The 21,182-nt window shown below is 43.0% G+C and overlaps 1 protein-coding gene across 1 annotated transcript in view; it reads right to left on the bottom strand.

Annotated features, from left to right (window-relative positions):
• Positions 1-4,951: 4,951 nt before the first annotated feature.
• Positions 4,952-21,182, bottom strand: part of LOC147891684 (putative cyclic nucleotide-gated ion channel 20, chloroplastic) — a 124,476-nt gene continuing 108,245 nt past the window's right edge. Inside the window, exon 12 of the mRNA XM_087388206.1 lies at positions 4,952-5,807. Within this exon, the coding sequence (XP_087244332.1) occupies positions 5,672-5,807 (136 nt within the window). The 3' untranslated portion in view covers positions 4,952-5,671. The remainder of the gene's footprint in view (positions 5,808-21,182) is intronic.

The raw sequence follows: 21,182 nt of genomic DNA, 5'->3' as shown, positions 1-21,182 counted from the left end.
CATGTAACATACCTCATGGCCAAGTGCATTGTTGAAGCACTAAGGATCCAAGCAACTCGATATTGTGAAACTCCTGCCATCATGTCTCTACTATCTCTAGAGTATGAGGGGGGGCAACAATTCTTACAAAGGGTACTTGTCTCATCCCTATATCTAACGTTGTGATTATCAAGTCAAATAATAGCCTTGGGGAGGGCTTTCTGGTGCCAATTGCAATTCTTCCCTGATGAACCGCATGGTCCACTCCTCTTCCAATTTCAATATTAGATCAGGATGTCCTTGCCGAGAAATTAATACCTCAACAACGAGACTATAAGACCCACCGCATAGATCATTATCCATATCGGCATGGGATGTAGCATTTGTCATAGGCTCGTCGAGAAGGAGCTGACAATATGAAGGCCTAGAAGCCTAAAATACGACTGAAAAAGCATAAGATGTCCCTGAGGCATATACGGTGCCGAATGTTGATGAAGGGATCGATGTGTAGTCGTGGATCCAACCACTAATCTACATCAAGTAAGGACTTTATACGACAGCCATAAGTGCTGCTGAAACATTGAGTCTCCCAAGGTTGCGCTATGGCTGAACTTGATGATGTCTACTGCACTGTGGCAGGACCACACTCATGCATAGGTATCATCATGCTGAGGAATGATCTACTGATCGGAGGTGGTGATAAATGAGTCCAAGGGTGGTGCAATACGACATGACTGAGCCGATGCTGGAATGTCCTGAAGACTATATGTGCTGATCTGAACTGAGAAACTGTGTCCATAGATGTGATAAGCGCCGTGTCAGAGGTGAAAGCATCAATGATGGATGCTGGAATGGAATCACCTGAGGAGCGAAATGCGCTGAGGCCAATCTTTGCATGTAGCAGAAGATGTGAGTTTTTCGTACTGTGAGGACGTAGCTGCTGATAAACTGCATGATCACTGGTGAACTCCTACTGAGTATCTGCATCTGTCGTAAAAGATGAAGTCGAATCCATGCGTGAAGGTGATGGCTCTACATCACTGAAATCAGACTGAGTTGATGTAGATGGCACTGCCTCGTACTGAGGACTTATAGTCAAATATGCCTCATGTTGAGGGCTTACTGCTGCTGAATGAGCCTGATGCTGAGGGCTTACCGAGGAATGTGCATGACCAGAAACTGTGGGTTGATCCATGCTAGCATCTGACGCATCTGCGTTTGCATCTGATCTGTCAAGGCCAATGAGGCTCGACCCTCGACTCAAGCTTCTACAACAGCGCCAACAAGCAGCGCCAATCCACGAGCCTCCACCCACCTTATAAGAGCACCAACCCGAGCTCAACAACACGAATAGTGACTCTCAGGGTCCCAACCACTGAAGTGCACCAACAGCCAGCTTCCACGACGGAGAGCAAACAGCAGCACATGAGCTTGATTCACAACCAACTGACACACTCGAAAGACAACCACCACGATGCTGCGCCACTTCTGACGGCAGTGCTCCAGCAGCTAGTCTACAATGAGCACCTCACAGCTCAAGGACCTCCACACGACGCCTAAACGCTAAGGCGATTGTGCACTAACAACCAAGCTCAAGACGAAATCTTTCGAAGATTTCATCAAATCTATCAAGATTCCAACCTCCATCCACTTGACACGTAGCAAACGGCCATGTCAACCCACTTAAAGATAAGGTTACACTAACCCAAGTTTTTTAACCCTAGGTCAAATTTTTGGATAAGGTTGGCTAGCTTACCCAACTGTTTATCCACAGGGTCATCATTCAAGGACGCTGCCATGTCATCAATGGCAATGCCCAATCAGCTTCCTTTGACAAGTCATTGGTGCCACTTGTATTGCCACCTCATCAAGCCATGTGGCAATGCCACATCAGCATGTGCTTGCTAGGCATACCTGTCTCTCCACAGGCACACAGTGTATTCAGCATGTGACCCACTGTCATGTCACCACAGACCACCATCATCATTTTTGGACCTTCTTGGGATCAAAGTTTGGCCTATCCATCCGAGGGCCGTATCTTTTGATCCAGATGAAATTTCGCAACACTCCAAAAAGCCCTCAGCTTTGATACCATGATAGTGGAAGTGAGAGAGAGAGGACTTTGGTCGAATCGCCCCCAAACAACGATCTGTTGGTCGATATACTGTACGTCACCCATCGACGAGGATTGCAGAGTTTAGCAGAGTCTGCATCATTGACCTTAATATGCTATTCTCCGACAGATAAATTCTTTCTTGCTTGCCAAGGTCTTCAGCTTCTTGTCGATTCCTGGCCTACTAAGCACCCGATATTGAAGGTTACCGAGAGTCTTTAGAAGGACCCGATATTGAAGACCTCAGGCTGGCGAGAGCCTTAGGTCGATTGCTGGCAAGCCGATCGATGAAGACCAAGGAGCAGCTTGGCTGCTGAAGGCCACCCTTCGTTACATGCTACTCCTTAAGAGCTGAGTCACATTGCTTTAGAGTAGAAGCTCTTTAGTTGTAGAAGGTCGTTGTAGGTTCTGTGGAGAGGGAAGCTCCTTGGAGGAGACTGCTACAACGACACTACATATGCAATCGCGAGTTGTTGTAGTCCATCAGGGATGCCTTGCTTGTAGTTGTTGATGGTCTGATGTTTGGAGGCCGACTACTCATGTAGCAACAACTCTCTATGGAGCAGTCGACTTAGTTGAAGTCGAGCTTGGCAGAGAAGGTTGAACCTTAGTCTCATATACAAGAAATCTCGAGCTGAATTGAGCCTCGCAATCACTCAAGAAACTGTATCTCAAGCTTCAGGAATAGGATTCCTGAGCTTTCCGAAGCAAAACAAAGGTGGAGAAGAGCTCTACGATGAAAGCTGAAGATGGAATGAAGATGCCCCAGACGGAGGGCTTGTGCCTTGATGGAAGCAAGGGCTTAACACCTTGACCGAAGCAAGGGCTTTCGCTCTCTAACGAAAATCTCTCAATGGAAGATGCCTATCGGAAGGAGGGCTTGACGCTCGTAAAGCATCGGCTCCCATACCATGATAGCGGAAGTGAGAGAGGGAGAGAGAGGACTGCACACGATATAGCTACCTATACACTAAGTGTATTGAACACGAACATGAAGATGTACATGTGAACCCCTTAGGGCTAGGGTTAGGGTTTTCCCCTATGCCCTATGTGGATAGTGCAATTTACACTATCTTTAACAAGGCTGAGTTTGTGGGGGAGTCAGCCACCCCACATGTTTTGAGCCTAGGGTCCATCCTAGGGTTTTGTCTCTAAGACTACCCTAGTCTTACTTCATTCTTGTTGCTACAATTTCAGTTCAACTTTCCTTCAACTCCATTCTCCCTCAGTTTCTCACTTCCATTTCCAACAGGGGGACCCCTAAAAAAGTCAAAGCCTCTAGATTCAAAGAGGAATATCCTCTAGACGAGGGTCTAAATACCAACCAAAGCAAAGTAACGCTTCTCAACACACAATGCATCCAAAACCACATCAAAATCAGGGGATCTAAACCGACCTACCTCCAAACTGCACACTGAAGACCAAACTATTCTCTCCACTGTCCCACAAGAGATCTATGACCTAAAGAATGATGCATGTGCCTCAGAAAATGCCTATCCACCTGATGCGTCTATGTTGTCTCCCATTTGTAAAGACGTAATCTAGAAGGATAGTGATGTCTCCTAAGCCACTCTGGCTCTCTGTTTGGCCCACTCCTAGACCTTCCAAAATGTGAGAAGATACTATCAAAAATGTTGCGCCCATGCACAAAGGCAGTCCGTGTGCATGTATCAAGGCAGGAAGTAGAGACTATCAACGGAGACTGATTGCATTCGCTAAAATTTTATATGCAGTGCCCAAATGTGTGATCAAGCTCAATTAATTTATGAAGTTCCTACACCCTCCCCTTAGAGATAAGATTGATAAGATCCCAAGTAAGTGAACAAGCATAACACCAGAGTCTCAAGTGCTATGCAGAGCATAAGTGATATGATCACCAATATCCTCCCAGAAGGTAATGAAAAACGAAGGGGTCAAACCATCTTCACCTCAGCGCTCAGCCTTGTTAGCACTGAATTCCAAGTTGGTGAAAGGTGCAAAGAGAGATTCTCATATCCTGGCTCAACTGTCCTCCCAAATCCTCAATCAAGCATTATCTCTATCAGTAGTCATGTCAGCACCTGCAATGAGGAGGAAAGCATAAAAACTCGAAGCATGATGGTAATTGAATCTGATTGCAAGACCCCGTCAGAGTCAAGCAGTTGAGAACACTTTCTCTGCCATGTCTAGGACCAAGACTAAACAAGTCTAGTGGTGAGCCCTTGCTGCAGCAAGGTGCTTTTGGACCCTATGTTTTTATGTGCCTTTGCAAGGCTGCCAAACATTAACGAATGATAATCTCCTGCCTAATGATATCTTGTCTCCTGGACCTGGCAATGGAGTAATAAATACCACTAGTATTAGAGAAAGCTGTTGCCAAAGTAGGAGGAGAGCTCAAATCATCCTGCAAGTTGGAATCCCATATTTTGCATGACTGCCACTGAAAGATCCTTCTCTCAGAGGTAGATATCCCTGCAAATAGTACCACCTCTATTCAAAGTCCAATTATCCAAATAAAATCTGTTAATCTTGTGCGCAGATGGGACTCAAGCGTCTACTATTTTGACAAGAAGATAGAAGCGACTGTGGCGAGGCATGAAAAGCATTGTCAACCCAACAACCTCTGCCTCTGAACTGAAAATTGAATGCATTATCAATGTTGGTCAAATGTCCGTGATCAGCGAAGCATTGCCCAGGAAAATTCATGGTTAATAGGTTACAACAGAAGTTATATCAGAAAAGACCAGGCAAAGTTTCCACTGACTATTGCAATATTGAAAATTTATCCACAGAACTGACATCAGAAAAGACAAGGCAAAGTTTCAAGTAACTTCCATTATTGAAAAATCATTCATTTATTTGATACAAAGTCAGCGCACGGAAAACTTGAAAAGACAAGGACATTGTATTGCTAATCCTCTAAAATACAAATGGGAATTATAATTGCTCATTCAAGATGTTTAATGTGAGAATAAATTCCTCAAGAATTTAGGTCATGTACAAATACTGCTGAGAAAAACTGTGCTCTTTTGTTTACTTCCCATAACACAACCTTACCAGTGACTGAATTTTGACAGGTGTAAGGTGCCTATTTGTCCACAAGGACTTGTCTTGCTTTGACACAAGAAATTGCAATTGCTTGCTTGTTTGAAATACATATTGCATTAACATCCTTGATTGGAGAATTCCATGCCCGTGGAGCTAACCTGCATTGTGCAGATACTTCCAGACACTGCAGAGATAAAGAAAAGCCTTAAAAGAACTGGCATAGTGAACCAAGATCCTGCCTAAAATTCTCGAAAAACTCTGCTGCCATCCAAGTGTAGACAAAGGTCTGTAGGGCTACTGGTGCATTCCGTTCATGGCAGGTGAATCATGTAACACTGCTGCAGCCATCTTGTTCCTTTACAGCAAGCAGGGACAGACTAATTAAAGATCTGTGTTGAAGCTAGTAAGACCCTCATAAGAGCATCCTGTAGGGGTTGTTATCAATAGTCCCTGTCATAAGCCATCCCATTCCAATGTTGCTGCCTACTCTGAAATTGTAGAGGTCTTTTTTTAATAGTAAGATCCTCATAACAGGATTTGTAAGAGTTGTTATCAATAGTCCCTGTCATAAGCCATCCCATTCAAATGTTGCTGCCTACGCTGAAATTGTAGAGAGTTCTTTTTTCGATACCGCCAGGCTGCTTGGATGCAGCGTGCTGCCCAAGTTCTGAAATATGGAGACTCATACCTGCAAAGACACTTACCCTTAGAAAACAAACATCTTACATCTTATTTTCAAAACACAGCCAAGAAGAAATGATGGTCAGTTGCAGCACTTGTATGCAGAAGAACCTATTCCTAGTCTGCAGAAGAAATGATGGTCAGTTGCAGCTGTTGTCTGCAGAAGAACCTATTCATAGTCTTTCACTATCAATATTTTGGCATGAACTAAACATGATGGTTCAGGTCAGCCACAGATAGCCGTTGCATCTTCTTGTGTAATTTAATGCACCATCTCAGTATATGTGAAAGGGAATCATAAATTTTTGCTTGGAACTGCACACAATTCACAGCAGCTGACCACAAGTGACAATACTGAACACTCCACATTCCTTGAACTTCAATTCAATCTTGAAATAGACTCCTTACTTTGCCACGATTCACGACCGTTTAAAAAAACAAAACAAAACAAAATATTGGAAAAGTGGGGTTCAACCATACAAACATTACAGTAAAGCAAGTTGATTTTACTGATTCCACAGATGGCAGTCCACCTCCATCCTTCATACCACAATGCTAGCCTAGCAAACAGAACGGGTTTCCACATTTTGCACAAAGTCACAAACAGGTCTCCTGAATGAGGCAGCCTCCGCATGAGACAACCCATACAGGTATGAAAAATTCATTGTTTCGACTGTTGAGCTTGGGAATATATATTCATATCCTGGCTACTTACAAATGCCTCACAACTTCTGCACTTTTATGGCAAAATCAAAAGAGAAAAGGTATATTTGATGTACGCTTGAAGATGCAACTGCTCCCAAATGGAAACCTTTACGCATGACGAGCTGCAGTTATGCAATTATGCTAATGCATCCACTGGCATGCAGTAGCTATGTCTTCAGAGAATACCCCCATGCAAGGCTAACGAAATAAAGGAAGGAAAATCCTGGCCAAGAACCCCCATGCACTAAGTTTAAATCCATACCTCAGTCAGGAATGCTGAATCCCATGTGTCTCCAGGCGCTGATCTCTCAGGGCTTTGGTGAAGCTTTGTGTTGAAAATAAAGTCCCTGCTTACGTACATGTCAAAAAACTTCTTGGATCTGATGATAGGGTTCCATGACAGTACCAGACTATCATTCACATACCTTGAACCACATGGATCTTGGATTGGCCCCATAAATTGTGATTTTTGTTTTCCCATATCTCAAGCACTTGTCCCTTGTTTCATGCATTCTTTTTGCACTTGAGCTGCTTTTGTCACATCCTCATCCATGAAATTACCCTTTTCTTAAGGGCTTCCTAATGGTTCTCAGCACGTCAGAAATCAAGGTTTAAGGTTCATCCCTGGTATCTTCCACTCACCAAGCCTCTCTATATCATGATTTGCTACCGCAAGAGTAGTGGATACAAGATAATGGCTGTATCCTGAGGCGAGGTGCTGGAATAGAAAATGTCATTTTGAATAGGAAATGACAATGTTTGGATTTAATAATTCTCAGATTATGCAAAATGAATTTGTTGAAGACACTTCCATATCTCTTCCTGTTAATTGACCGAGTTATGAGAATGTGCCATGCTTGGTATAAAAGCAATATCTTCAATATTTCCTCTAATGCCTCTGCAGTCTGTGTTGTTCTTTCAATATGATGTGATGTCTGATAGACTCATCACGATCCATGTCATTTGGGGTTTGTCTTGTTGCAAGTTCATAAATAAGCTCTTTGTACTTAGCTTCGCTCTCTAGAGATTAATTCTACTTCTCATTCTTTCTTTTTTCATTAGAATAATTTGCTAATTGTCGTCGATTGTATGATAGTGATTTTGATTATGTTGATTTTGATTTCCAAATTTGTTGTATGACCATTTACAATGTCTCTTTGTGGTTCCCGATGACCTGGTATACCACAATGACCGCAACCTCTTGTTCTTCGAGAAGCATCTTAGCAACCTCCATTGTTGAAATTACCTCTTGTTCTGAGATTCCACAATGCCCTCTAATTGGATTGACTTTAATGATAGTTTGATTAAGATGATGAAGCTTGATAAATGTTGGAATGTCCACCAAGACTATGAGGACAAGTGCCTCTAGCTTGATTGTTGATTCTGCTGGATTATACTGGTTTTCTGCCCTTTCCTTTGACAAGCATTTTGAAATCTGTAGTAGTTTCTTTTCTCATTGGCTCTGCACAAGCATTTCTAACATAATCCCAAATGCCAGTGGAGCATCCTTAGTGGCATTGCTGTCACAAGTTGTTCGTAATCTTTCCCTAGGTCATTCAATGCAATCTATATCAATCGTTCATTTCTGATTTTTTATCAATGGAGATTCAATGATCTACTATGTCTTTTGATCTACTAAGAAACTCTATTTGCAGTTTATGTTCATTATTGCGTCCACTCTCAAGAATTGTGTGTGTGTGTGTGTGTGTGTGTGTGTGTGTGATGCTGCAATTTATGCAGGGTTCTCAGCCTTGGACTGCCATGATGCGCCATTTGCTCTCACAACTCACCACCCTTGCCTTTGGATACTGGCAGCCCACTCACTGGGATTTTCTTTTGGGTTGTATTGAAGGTAAGATCAAAGGCTGTCCACTGGTATCCGACATGTTGATGGACTGGAAACACATCCTCTCGCATTTGAAATGCCATGGCCACGATTCCTTGCAGGGAAATGCTTTAAGAGCTGAGAGCATACATTAGTCAAGGGTTTTTGTCCCTCCGCTGGCTTTGCAGGAGCCTAGACATTCATACTTCCTTAGTCTGAAAGGAATCCACTCGGTTGTAGATGTCATTCATGATTATGGAACCTTCTTTCTTTTCCTTTGGATGCTGCAAAATATGGTCTTGGCATGCATTATCGTCCTATATGGCACACGATTACTCATATGCTTCAGTATTTTCAGCCAGTACCGCCAATAGAGATTGAGGACCGGCTTCAAGATTGGACTCTTCATTTGCCAGGGTCGGCATGCCATCCTTTGAGGCTGTCTCACATTACTGTATCTTCTTTGTATAAAGTTCTTCACAGAGGGCGAACCATCTTTGGCAAATGAATCGTCTTGCAACGTGGTGGTGAAAGAGACTGCAAGGGATTCAGAATTTGAAAATTCCTCTTCGACAACAGGTTTTGTGGAGAGTCTTGCTAGGAGTTCTTCCATCTGGGCAGCTTTTGGCACGCAGACATATTACTCCAGCTATTTGCCGCATATGTTTGGCTCCGTGGGAATCAGTGCCTCATCTTCTTTGGCATTGCTCTCACACGTGATTTCTTGGGCTTCCTTGGGCAGTGTTTGAGAACCAGATTTCCAAATGCTACTTTTGGAAAGTTTTCTGGCTTTTTGGGATTCACCTACCTAGACATGAGTTTCATTTATTTTTCACTTGGGTTCGCTAATGAGCACTCTGGACTCTATGGAAGGACAGAAATCATAGTCTTTGGTGATCCTACTTTTTCTATTTTCTCTTTTTGCAGGCACTCCTTGCAGCAATCTTTCTTTGATTGTCTGCAAACTGAATACAGCGACTCTGATGTATACTTGTCATATACTGAGATCTTCTCTTGATGTATTTAATTTTGGCATAGTGACTATGTAATATAAAGCAAGAAAAATTTTCCACCCATAAGAAAAATATGTGTGGGTGTGGGTGGGTGAGTGGGTGGGTGTGTGTGTCACAAATATTGCAGCATATCATTTATTGGCTCTACAGTGACAGTAAAGCTGCTTGCATACTATCTGGGGATATTTTTAAAGGTTAGACTCTTCGTTGTTCAGTTCGTCAGGGTTGTCCACTTAGTGCACTTCTATATGCCCACGCATCCCATGCTTCAATACATGGATCATCTGGTGGCAATAGACATGCTGCATGGCTGGGAGATTCGTGGAAGCCGCACTTTGGTTGCTCAAGCTTATGCTGATGATTTATTTTTTATTCCCCAGAATACTGAGCGGGATCTCTCCTCCCTAATGCAAGCTCTATCTTTATATGGTTTAGTAGCTGGTCTTCATGTGAATTTTCAGAAATCTAAGTTGTTGCCATTGCATTCCAAAGACTGACATACTCTTTTATGGCCAGCGAAAATTGTCCAACCCAATCAGCTAGTTCGTCATCATGGTTACCCATTGGGTTGGATGATTACTCCGTGGCCAACAATCTGACTGGATACTTGCAAAACTGAAGAAAAAGCTTCTGATTGGAAGCACATATACTCTCTCATCTTAAATGAATAGCAAGAATACTCTTGTTGGAAACTCTTTGCGTGCAGAGCGTCTTTATTGCTCACAAGGCCTGTAATGATGTCCCAAGTGAAATTGTCTTACTGTCTTAGATGTGCTCGGCATGGTGTTGTCTTTTCCTGCAGCAATCACACAATTTGGCTTGGGACAGCACTACAGGCCCCTTAGGCACTTATTGCCACAGATGATCCATGACTTTTAACCAATGCCTCGTCTTGAGATTCTAGATCGTCTCAAATATTGGGCTCTTCACTAATAATCCTTCTTGTCGTGTTAGCTGATGTCACGGTTGCATCATTGCATAAGGGTTTGTTGCATCCTCCTCTCTTTCACCAGAAAACGTGTTTCTAGCAGTAGAAACGTGAAGAAACCTTTATGCCCAAAACGTTTCTAAGAAACGTGCGAAACGTGAAAGTTTTTTTGAATTTTTTAAAATAAAAAATACACTATTTTTATTATTTATACAAAATAATTTATATAAAATACACTAACTTTACACGTTTCTTGACAAAACGTCTGTCAAAATCTCGAAACGTTTCTAGAAACCTTTCTCAAAACGTGTTTCTAGAAACGTTTCTTGTGACTATGATCCTCCTTGGGTTTTCTCTTCATGCAAATCACATTTGATCTATGACACATACTTCGCGGTGGTGGTGGAAAAGGTTGCAGCAAATATTGACTTTTGCAAACTCCTTCGGCAACATTTTCTTTTTTGGAGAGTTCTGCTTGGGGTTCTTCCATTTGGACAGATCTTGGCTTGCCGACATATTGCTCCTGCCATGTGTCGCCAATGTCTGTCCCTACAGGAGTCTATGCCTCATCTACTTTGGCATTGCCGTGAATCTGAGAACTTTTTGTATTTGCTGCGGTAACGACTTCAGGCGAGTTTCCCTCACGCTTGCTTTGGCAAGCTATTCTGGTTGTTTGGTGTTCATCATGTCAGGCAGAGATATGATTTTTTCTTTCATTGAGTTTGTTACTAGGCACAATGGACTAAGGACTGCAACTATAGGGTCTTTGGTGATCCGTCCCTAGCTAAGTATCACTTCTTCCGGGCATCTTTACAGCATCCTTCTATGACTTCCTTCATGCACGAGATCTTGATTATCCTGTTTTCTTGTCATATAATGAGATTTTCTGATGTTGTAGCTGGCTGTCCCCTTCTTGGAGACTGTTTTTTGTAATATAAAAACAAATGAGTTCACTCCAAAAAAAGTGTGCTCTCTGTGCATTAAACCTATTTTCCAATTGCAATTTTCTTGTCTTTGATAATTAAAAAGATGACATCCTTCACATTGAATATCAAGTTCAGCCCTAGACCTGTTTTTTCATCCCATTCAACCTACTTTTCCTTCGCCTCACCTAATTTGGGCGATGCAAATGGTTCTCAATTTTCTCTTTCCCCAACATTACTTCGCTTGAAAGACGTTGACAAGTTGACCTTCCAATTTCCATACTTTTCGTCATCCAATTAGCTATTCTGATCTCAGAATTTCACGAGCTGATGTATGCCCATGTACATAGCCAAAAAAAAATTACACAACTGTCTCCCGATACACCAAAGCAAACTGAACCCCAAACTGTAAATTAAGCAGGAAAATAAAGCAGCAAAGGAACTCCAAAATATACTCAGTTTAGGTCACCACAAAAGTGGCTGACTTGCTTTAGGGTGAAGCAACACACATCCAACAGGGTTGCTAGGCAAAATAGACTCAAGGAGGACTGTGCCAACTGAGATATATATAGATGTAGGTAGAAGTGCTCCTGAAGATCTGCTCCTGCATGCCCTTGGTAGGCTTTAGTGGGGATACAAATAATGAAGGAAAGTCCTGCTATCTATAGGCCCCTCTGAACCCAAGTTGTCCAGCTGGCAGCCCTCCAACCCGGTCTGCTCACGACCTAAACAGCTGACCAGACCAGTCTGGTTTTTACCCAACCTTGAGATCAATTGATTGCCAGGTCATCTGGCCTACGCAATCCTCAAAATCTGCCCTGTAGGCAATCCAAACAGGGACCAACAATGTGACACACAGGTTGCAAACAGTAACCCTAGCATGCTGAGTACTGCTCAGATGCAACTTTGCCTACCCTCCCCCTGCCCGCAATTACAATGCCATGATGGCTCACAAGGGGTCACTGATACTTTCTAAAACCCCCTCTCACTAACTCAATGTGGGTCAATGCCCAGACGTCGAATGAGATGCTCCATCTGCTCCCGAGAAAGAGTCTTGGTGAACAAATTGGTAGCAATTTCTTTTGTAGGGCAGTAAGTAATGATCAGCTCCTTGATGAAGTGGCAGTGAACCTCAATGTGCTTTGTCCTAGCACGGAACACTAGGTTCTTCACCATCGCAATGCAACTCTGGTTGTCACAGTCGATCTCCACCGCTTCATCCTAAAGAATCTCCATGTCTTCAAGAGCCATAAGGACTCGCATGATGCCATACAAGCCTCTCTATACTTTGCCTCCGTAGATGACAACCATGGGTTCCTTCTTACTAACCTACGAAATGACTCCTAACCCTAGTAGAAAAAATAGCCAATCGTGGAACGTGGAGCATCCCCATCATCGGCCCAATCAGAATCACAATACCCGAAGAAGTCAATTCCTATGTGGTGCATGATCCCGTATATTGAGGTACCCTTCAAGTAACGTAACACACGTAAAAAATCTTGCTAAAGATTCTCTCGAACTTTGATGAAAGGAGTCCAATTGAGCATGCAATGTCACAATGAGTATTTGTGAGGTAGAGCAAGCTCTCCAAAGTTGTCGATACTTGCTTGAATCCACCAGCTCACAAGTATCTTCCTTGCCAAGTTTGTTCCTGACTTCCATGGGTGCCATCGGTTCCTTGCACTCTTCCATTTGGAACTACTTCAAGATCTCTTGGCAGTACTTTTTTTTAGGGATGAAAGTCTTCTATCCCCAAAAAGTAGTGCAGCGAACGAAGGTCAGTCGTTTCAAACTCTTCATGCAAGAGAGTCTTTTCCTTACCTTGCAGTTATGATCCCCCGTTAGGATAAGATAATTGATGTAGAGAACCACCATCATTCTCTTGTACCCCTTGGAATGGAGATATAGGTCTACATCCGACTATCTTTCAGATTGACCAATCAGTGAGAAGTAATCGTTGTTGTATTGGTATCATGCTCAAGAAGCTTGTTTCAGCTCTTAGATTGCCTTCTTCCCCCAAAAGAAAAAACTTCTATTACATATGAAAAAAGCTTCAAACTACATCATGCAAGGCATGAGAAAAAACACCCTGAAAGGGCAAAACCAAGATCATGCAAGAGAGCTAGAAAATTTCCAAAGTTGAGAATGCCACTAGTACTGCGAGAAAAATGGGAGTCACTCTCTAAGGAACACACTCCTAGTAGAAGGTGTCCGAGAAGATCCCTTCATGCTCACCCAAGTGTTTATATGAAGGTGTATACAAAATCTTTCCAAATACTAGCCAATGTGTGTGCAAGCTAGACCTAAGAGCCATCCAACGCCTTTGTGCATCTAAATCTTCAAATATGCCACACTAATATGCATGCCAGAATCTCCCAAGAAGTATCCACAAAGTCATGTGCAGGTCTATAAGGAGAACCGGCAACATCATCCAAAGAGCATGACTCAACCAAATGTCGTTGAACCAAGAGAGCCCAAGAGGAGTTATGTCTCTCATAAAAGACTCGACGCCCCGAAAGAGAGAGCCAAGCCATCGAACCCTAGGTCATGAAGAAGGGACACACAATAAAGGTGCTCAATAAACTAGCAATCCCCTTCTAGATGATCCTCGTCTATCTGCAGTCCAATAGGCAATCTTGAATAGACTCTTCAGCAGAAAGGCAACAAATACAAGTAGAATCTGCCCCAAACATGGACCCCCACTAGTTCACTGGTTCGCTTTTAGATGCCATGTGTACTATGAGATTAGAGGTCACTATCACTGCCTCTTCAAGAATGGTTTTGGATTCCTATCCAGTCTCTTGTCCTACCCAAATCAGGGATGCTTGGCGGCTTTCATCCATGAGATCGTCCGACACAGGGAGCATTTGCTCAAGACACATAGGCGACATCAAGATATACAACCAGACTCCGCTCAAAGCATGATCACTCAATTTTCCCAACCAAGCAACACCAACCAACAGGCTCAGAGAGACGGTAGATGTGAGGACAAGAGCGAGAGACATGACAAACTCGCCAACAAGTCGAAGCATAGATCAGCCAAGGAGACCTCTCTGTCATGCTTACCAAATCAGAGGCACAACCAACAAGAGTGATAGTGGCACTTGTTCATCTCAGGGCCATAGCTAGGAGACCATAGCAAACCACATAACGACAACCGCCAAGGCTCCATCACACATTTTATGCCGCCACGGCAGCCTCGCATATCATCGATCCCCTCTTAGGCTTGACATCTCCGCCGATTCCAAATGATCACCACAGTGCTCAAAGAGTTCTCTCTAGGCATCGGTATTGTTATGATTATGGGATTTTTTGTATTCGTCATGGGTGTTGATGCTCGCTTAGATACCCTACCATGCCCCTCCTTCCTGTCGAGACTAAAACTGTTGGGGATAAAGGCATAATGTGCTATCCCTTGTATAAGTGGTACTTATAATGCCATGTCATCACCTTATCTATTCTTTGTATAAAATGCAATAAGGGAAGTCACATCGTGGACTTTGAGCTTCCCACAAAACTTGTGCTCTCTCTCTTTTGCTCTCTCACCCTTATCTCTCTTTCTTCTTGCTTCCGCTCCTTACTCCCATCAATTGGTATCAGAGCCTCCCAACCCGCTTGCTCCCTAGCCTCCCCTCGCACCCTGTGACCTTTCCATCGCGGGAAGTCACTTGTTCTTGCTGCCCACGCAGTCCAGCCACTCTTCCTCGCTGCCCCCAGCTGTTCCGTGGAGTTTCATCGCGAGAATCTCATCTATTCTCTTACTCACAGCTGGAGACATCTTTTGGGTGAGTGTACTTGCTGTTTTTCAGCAGTTTCGACTGATTGTTGGGCTCCAGCAAATGTATAACAGCAAGAAAGTGGTCGAGGACACTTTCTAGAGGTAGCATTCAGTGTTGCTACACTTCCTGCAGCTGGGCAACCACATTGAAGCGAAATTTCATCAATTTGGAGCTGATTTTTCTTAGGCGAGAGTTTCCAGCCACACAGGAGAGGAATTTCGCCTATCTTTTTGGGGTCTCCCTTCCTGTTTTTTGCCATAAATCAGGTCGCCTTGTTTTGTAGGGGAAGCCTCCAAAGTTTTGTGGCATTTCGCCCGCTCATTGCAAAGTTATTGCTGATTTTCAGTTTCCAGCCACAGGACAAGTTGTCGATTTGCTGAAAGGGGATATTCTACTACTGTTTTGACACCATAAAACTGGTCGCCTACCTCTAGAGACACACTCTGCCAAGTTTGGTTGAATTCCGCCTTCAGGGTGTTGAGATATCATCACTTTTAGAGTTCAGCCTGTCAGGAACTGACACGTGGCAGTGGATAAGGCACAGAAATTTGGGGCTTTTGCAATTTTATGCATTGGAAGGCTTGATCTTGCACAGTGGAGCAAGAAATTTTCAGATTGGGACACATTGGAAGAGGGAATCTCTCAAAAATCATAATATTCCAAGAATATTCCTCAAGGGTGATGTCAGAGGTTATGCATTTGTGAGGTAGTGCTTCGAGTACTTGAACGCAGTGACACTGTTGCAAAAGTGGTGCTGATTTGCTTTATGCTTGGATTGTGCACATTTGTGGTAGTCAAAGTTTGACTGTTGATCTCAGAAATTGGGGCTTTTGGTGCACAAGTGCTCAGCAACTTTTGTTACACTGGAATAGTGTCTTGGATGCCAATTTGGATGCTTTTGTGTTGACAAAAACAGTAATATTGTTTGCTGCAGTTATTATGACCTTTTACTGTCATTTGGGACAGTTTCTCTGAGTCTTTTGGATGCCTCTACCTCTGTCACAAGTCGGGACAGAATTTTGAGTGAATTGCACTCAGTTTTGCAGGCATATTTCACTCAGTTTTGGAGTCATATTGGTGCAGGAAATTCATTACAGTTTTGTTGGCTGCAAGTTCTCTTCAGTAGAGGACAGATTTTATAAGCTCTTTTAATTTCCTTTGCTGATTTTTATTTGCTGAGATATGGCTTCAAGTGGGAGTGAAGGTGGTTCACTTCTTAACATCAAGAAGTTGGAAGAAGCACACAATTTTGCCATTTGGCAAAAGCAATGCTATTATGTGCTTCTTCAAAAGCATCAAACCCGTCCTATCAAGGAAAAGGGAGTGAAGCCGGCAAATATATCAAATGATGATTGGGAAAGTGTTGATGAATTGGCACGTTCTACAATCATGCTTTCTATTTCAGATGTGCTTCTATTTAATGTTGAAAATGAGAACACTGCATGGGATATGTGGAAAAGGTTGGAAGATTTGTATGCTCAACAAAGTGCAGCAAGCAAGGTTTATTGGCTCAAGAAGCTCATGGATCTTAGGATGAAGGAGGGCACAATTACGAGTGTGCACCTCAATGAGTTCAACTCTATCATCAAGCAGTTGGCAAATCAGAAATTCAACATTGATGATGAGTTTAAAGCAACATTCTTGCTTTGCACTCTTCCTGAGAGTTGGGATATTTTCAGACCAGCTTTGAGCAATTCAAATCCTATTCTTATTTATTCAGATGTTGAGAGTCAGCTTCTCATGGAGGAGATGAACAAGAAGAACAATTCTCAAGTAAGTCTTCCACTGCCCTTAACACAAGAGGAAGACCTCAGAATAGAGGCAATGACAGCCAAAGGAACAGATCCCGCAGTAAGTCACATCCTAAGAAGGATATTGAATGTTTTCACTGTGGCAAAAAGGGGCACATGAAGAAAGATTGCTTTAAGCTGAAAAGGGAGCAGAAAAAGAGCAACAACAACAATCAGGATGCCAAATATGATAAAGGTAAGCAACAAGTAGAGAGTAGTAATAGTGGTGTGAAGATTGAAGAGGTAAATGCAGTCACTCATGAGAGTGAGGATGACATTTTATTTGTTTCATCACTTGATGCACATGCTTTGGTCACAGAAGAAGACAGTGACATGACCACTTGGATCATTGATTCACGTGCTTCCTTTCATGTGACACCACACAAGGAGTGGTTTTGCTCATATAATGGTGGTTTACAGGGTGTTGTGCATCTTGGAAACAATTATGCATGCTCTATTGCAAGAATTGGAGATGTGAAACTTGCATTTTCTGATGGCAAACATTTTATACTTCATGATGTTAGGCATGTGCCAAAGCTGAAAAAGAACTTGGTTAGTACTAGTCAATTGGATGATCAAGGCTACTATACTGTGTTTGGTAATAGTAGGTGGAAGATAACCAAGGGAGCCAGAGTCATTGCAAAGGGGTACAAGTGTGATACTTTGTATACTTTGCATGTTTCTTATGTAAAGAATCATGTGGTTGCCGTAACCGAGGTGCCAAAGGTTTCATTGTGGCATGGCCGGTTAGGACACATGAGTGTTAAAGGAATGCAAGTACTATCTCAATTGGGTTATTTACCGTCTCTGAAATTTTCAGAATTTAAGCATTGTGAGCATTGCATTTTTTGTAAGCATTCACAGTCACCACATAAAGTGACATTGCAACAAAGATTGACACCCTTAGATTTGGTACATAGTGATGTATGTCAAATGCCTCAGTTGTCTATGGGTGGTCATGAATACTTTGTTACATTTATAGATGATGCCACAAGGAAAGTGTGGGTCTATTTCATCAAGAGGAAGGATGAAGTTTTTGGTGCATTTCAAAAGTTTGTTGCCTTGGTTGAAAATCAGACAAGTAAGACGTTGAAATGCTTATGCTCTGATAATGGAGGAGAATATGTCTCCAAAATATTTCAAGAATTTTGTGACATGAAAGGGATAAAGAGGGAACTCACAAGCCCTCATAATCCTCCACAGAATGGAGTTGCAGAGCGAACAAATCGGACTATTCAAGATAGATTCCGTAGTATGCTGTCTCATGCTGCCTTACCCCATGGTTTTTGGGCAGAGGCTGTTCAAACAGCGCCACCTTCATATAAACACTTAAGAGTGTTTGGTTGTGATGCGTATGTGCACGTACGAAAAGAGCAGCGCAACAAACTCCAGCCAAAGTCAAATAGATGCATCTTTATTGGATATGGTGACAGTGGTGAAATGGGGTATAGATTGTGGGATCCCGTTGGAAGGAAAATTATACGCAGCAATGATGTGATTTTTCATGAGGAAAGCATGCACAGGCAGCCCACTCAAAAATCAGAAAATAGGAAGGTTGTCTTTGAAGAAATCATTGTGAATAGACAGCAAAATATGCCCAATAATATGCAGCAAGGTGCTGCTGCAAATGTCCCTAATGCGCAGGGAATAGAGGCTGAGAATCAGCCCAATCAAATTGCCTTTGATATGCCACAGATAGAGCCACATCTGGGTGATGTAGGACAGCCAGAGGAGGTGGTACAGCCTGCTTCAACCCATATAAGCCTTCACTAATAAACCCTTCACTGAAAAAGAGCTTATATGGGTTGAAGCAGGCTCCAAGGGAGTGGTACTTCAAATTCCATACTTTCATGCAATCTCAGGGGTTTAGGAGAAGTGATGTTGATCACTGTCTCTATACCAAGAAAGCAAAGGATGGTAGTCTTATTTTGCTCATCATTTATGTTGATGACATGCTTATTGCAGGCAAATCTCGGTATGAGATCGATGCATTGAAGACGGGACTGCATAAGACATTTGATATGAAGGATCTTGGTGATGCAAATCACATTTTAGGGATGCGCATCATATGGGAGAGAAATCAGAAATTGCTCTATTTGTCTCAGAAGGAATACATTGGCAAGGTTTTGCAGCGTTTCAATATGGAGGGAGGAAAGATTCTTGGTACTCCATTGCCTCCATATGTGAAACTCAGTCAGAAAGATAGCCCACAGTCAAATGATGAGAGGGCTGAAATGGCCAAGATTCCTTATGCATCCGCGGTTGGTAGTCTCATGTATGCAATGGTGGCTACACGTCCAGATATTGCCTTTGCAGTGGGAGTTGTCAGTAGATACATGGCAACACCTGGCAAGAAGCATTGGGAAGCCGTGAAAGGTATCATGAGATATCTTAAGGGCACAATGCATGTGTGCATTTGCTTTGGAAAGAAAGACTTGGCTCTTCATGGGTTCACAGACTCAAATTTTGCAAGATGTGTAGACCAAAGAAAGTCTACTACAGGATATGTTTTCACCTTAGGTGGTGGTGCTATTTCATGGATCTCTCGGTTGCAGAAATGCATTGCTTTATCTACCACAGAGGCAGAACATGTTGCAGCCACAAAGGCGTGCAAAGAAGCCATATGGTTATCTCGTCTAGTGGGAGATATTGGTTTATCAGGAGAGGTTCCTATTTTGCATTGCGATAGTCAGAGTGCTATTCAGCTAGCACGTAGTCCTGTGTTTCATGCCAAAATGAAACACATCGAGGTGAAATATCATTTTATCAGAGAGGTGCTTGAGGATAAGCGTATTCAGCTTGTCAAAGTGCACACTGATGACAATCCTGCAGATCTTTTAACCAAGAGTCTTAACCCGCAACGCTTTGCACATGTACAGATGGGTGTTGGCTGAGTTTCTCATGATTGAGATTCTCTTGTATTTTGTGTATATGTTTTCTATGTACAGTTCTTCCTCTTTTTTGGGCACATTGCCTTTAAGTGGGAGATTGTTGGGGATAAAGGCATAATGTGCTATCCCTTGTATAAGTGGTACTTATAATGCCACGTCATCACCTTATCTATTCTTTGTATAAAAGGCAATAAGGGAAGTCACATCGTGGACTTTGAGCTTCCCACAAAACTTGTGCTCTCTCTCTTTTTCTCTCTCACCCTTATCCCTCTTTCTTCTTGCTTCCACTCCTTACTCCCATCAACTTGGTCAATGGTCCAATCCTTGCCCCTGTGGCCCACTACCCTCATCCGCTCCTCTAGGTGCCTCGTCAACCCCGGGTCTCCCACAATCTCATGCTGAAGAAGGCCTCAGGGCCTCCCTGTGTACAGTCTGGAATGATAGGAGAACTGCTGAAAAAACTGGATGTTGAGGGGCACCCCAGTCCTAGAAAATTGCAGATACCAACATGGGGGGGATCGGAGGCTCTGCGCAGCCCCTCCCACCAAGACTTTAGGATCCAGCGTCAATCTCCACCATTCGGTGCCTATTCCCCTCAGATGGGAGAGTGCCTAAACTTGTGCCTCTGCCTCTGTGAGAAGGCGGTTTCAAACCCCAGAAGGACTGGCTGGGCCACCCTTAACTGTGCCATCCGATGTGTGTTCTTTGCTCCAACATGACCTGGTCTGGTTTTGACCCAACCCTGAGGTCGGTTGAATGCCAGGTCATCAGACCTGTGCAGTCCCCAAAATCTGCCCTATAGGCAGGCAAAACAGATGCCAACAATTCAACCTGTGATTTCGTGGAGCTCTATGCAACTTTGCATTTGGTCCCTTTTTGCTTCATTTTTACTGCTCTTTCCACCAACTCTTCGAACGATTTGGTGGGGTTGGTGATCTCTGATAAATGATGTGCCATTTATGAACCATGCCCTGAGATTCTTGTTCTGAGGTCGTGATGACACCTGCCTAGCCAAGTCCTTGATGACACTTGCCTAGACAAGTCCTTGAGTTTCTCCATAATTTGTTGTACACTGGCCTTTCATTTCCCTAATCTGCTGCTGACACAGGTTGCACACAGCAACCCTAATATGCTGAGTACAGCTCAGATGCAGCTCAGCCTACCCTCCCCTGCATACAGATACACTGCCTTGATGTCCTCCTCATATGGGGGCTCATAGTACTCTTTTCTAACAGCCATAGCTATATTACAGAGAATAATAATGAGGTCGTATCTTGTGAAGCTCTGGAATGTTTGCTTTCAGATATAAGAAGGATGTTGGTTAATACAAAATTGAATCAAATCAAAATTGTTCAAGGTATGGTCAATTATGCTTAAAATAGTGTTCAAATAATCAATTCAGCTTCCGAATGATAGGCAGCTAGACTTGGTTGGGTTTGGTAGCTTAACCAAACCTGGATTTGATTGAGTTAATTGGACCTTGGCTGGTTGGGCTAACTTGATTGGCATGGGTTTGACCTTGGGTTAT

This window comes from Dipteris shenzhenensis, chromosome 17 (genome assembly GCF_047967505.1).
Source record: "Dipteris shenzhenensis isolate YYH24624 ecotype China chromosome 17, Dip_SZ_1.0, whole genome shotgun sequence".
Lineage (NCBI taxonomy): Eukaryota > Viridiplantae > Streptophyta > Polypodiopsida > Gleicheniales > Dipteridaceae > Dipteris > Dipteris shenzhenensis.
Note: the sequence above shows the minus strand (reverse complement) of the source record. Positions and strands in the feature narration are given on the sequence as shown.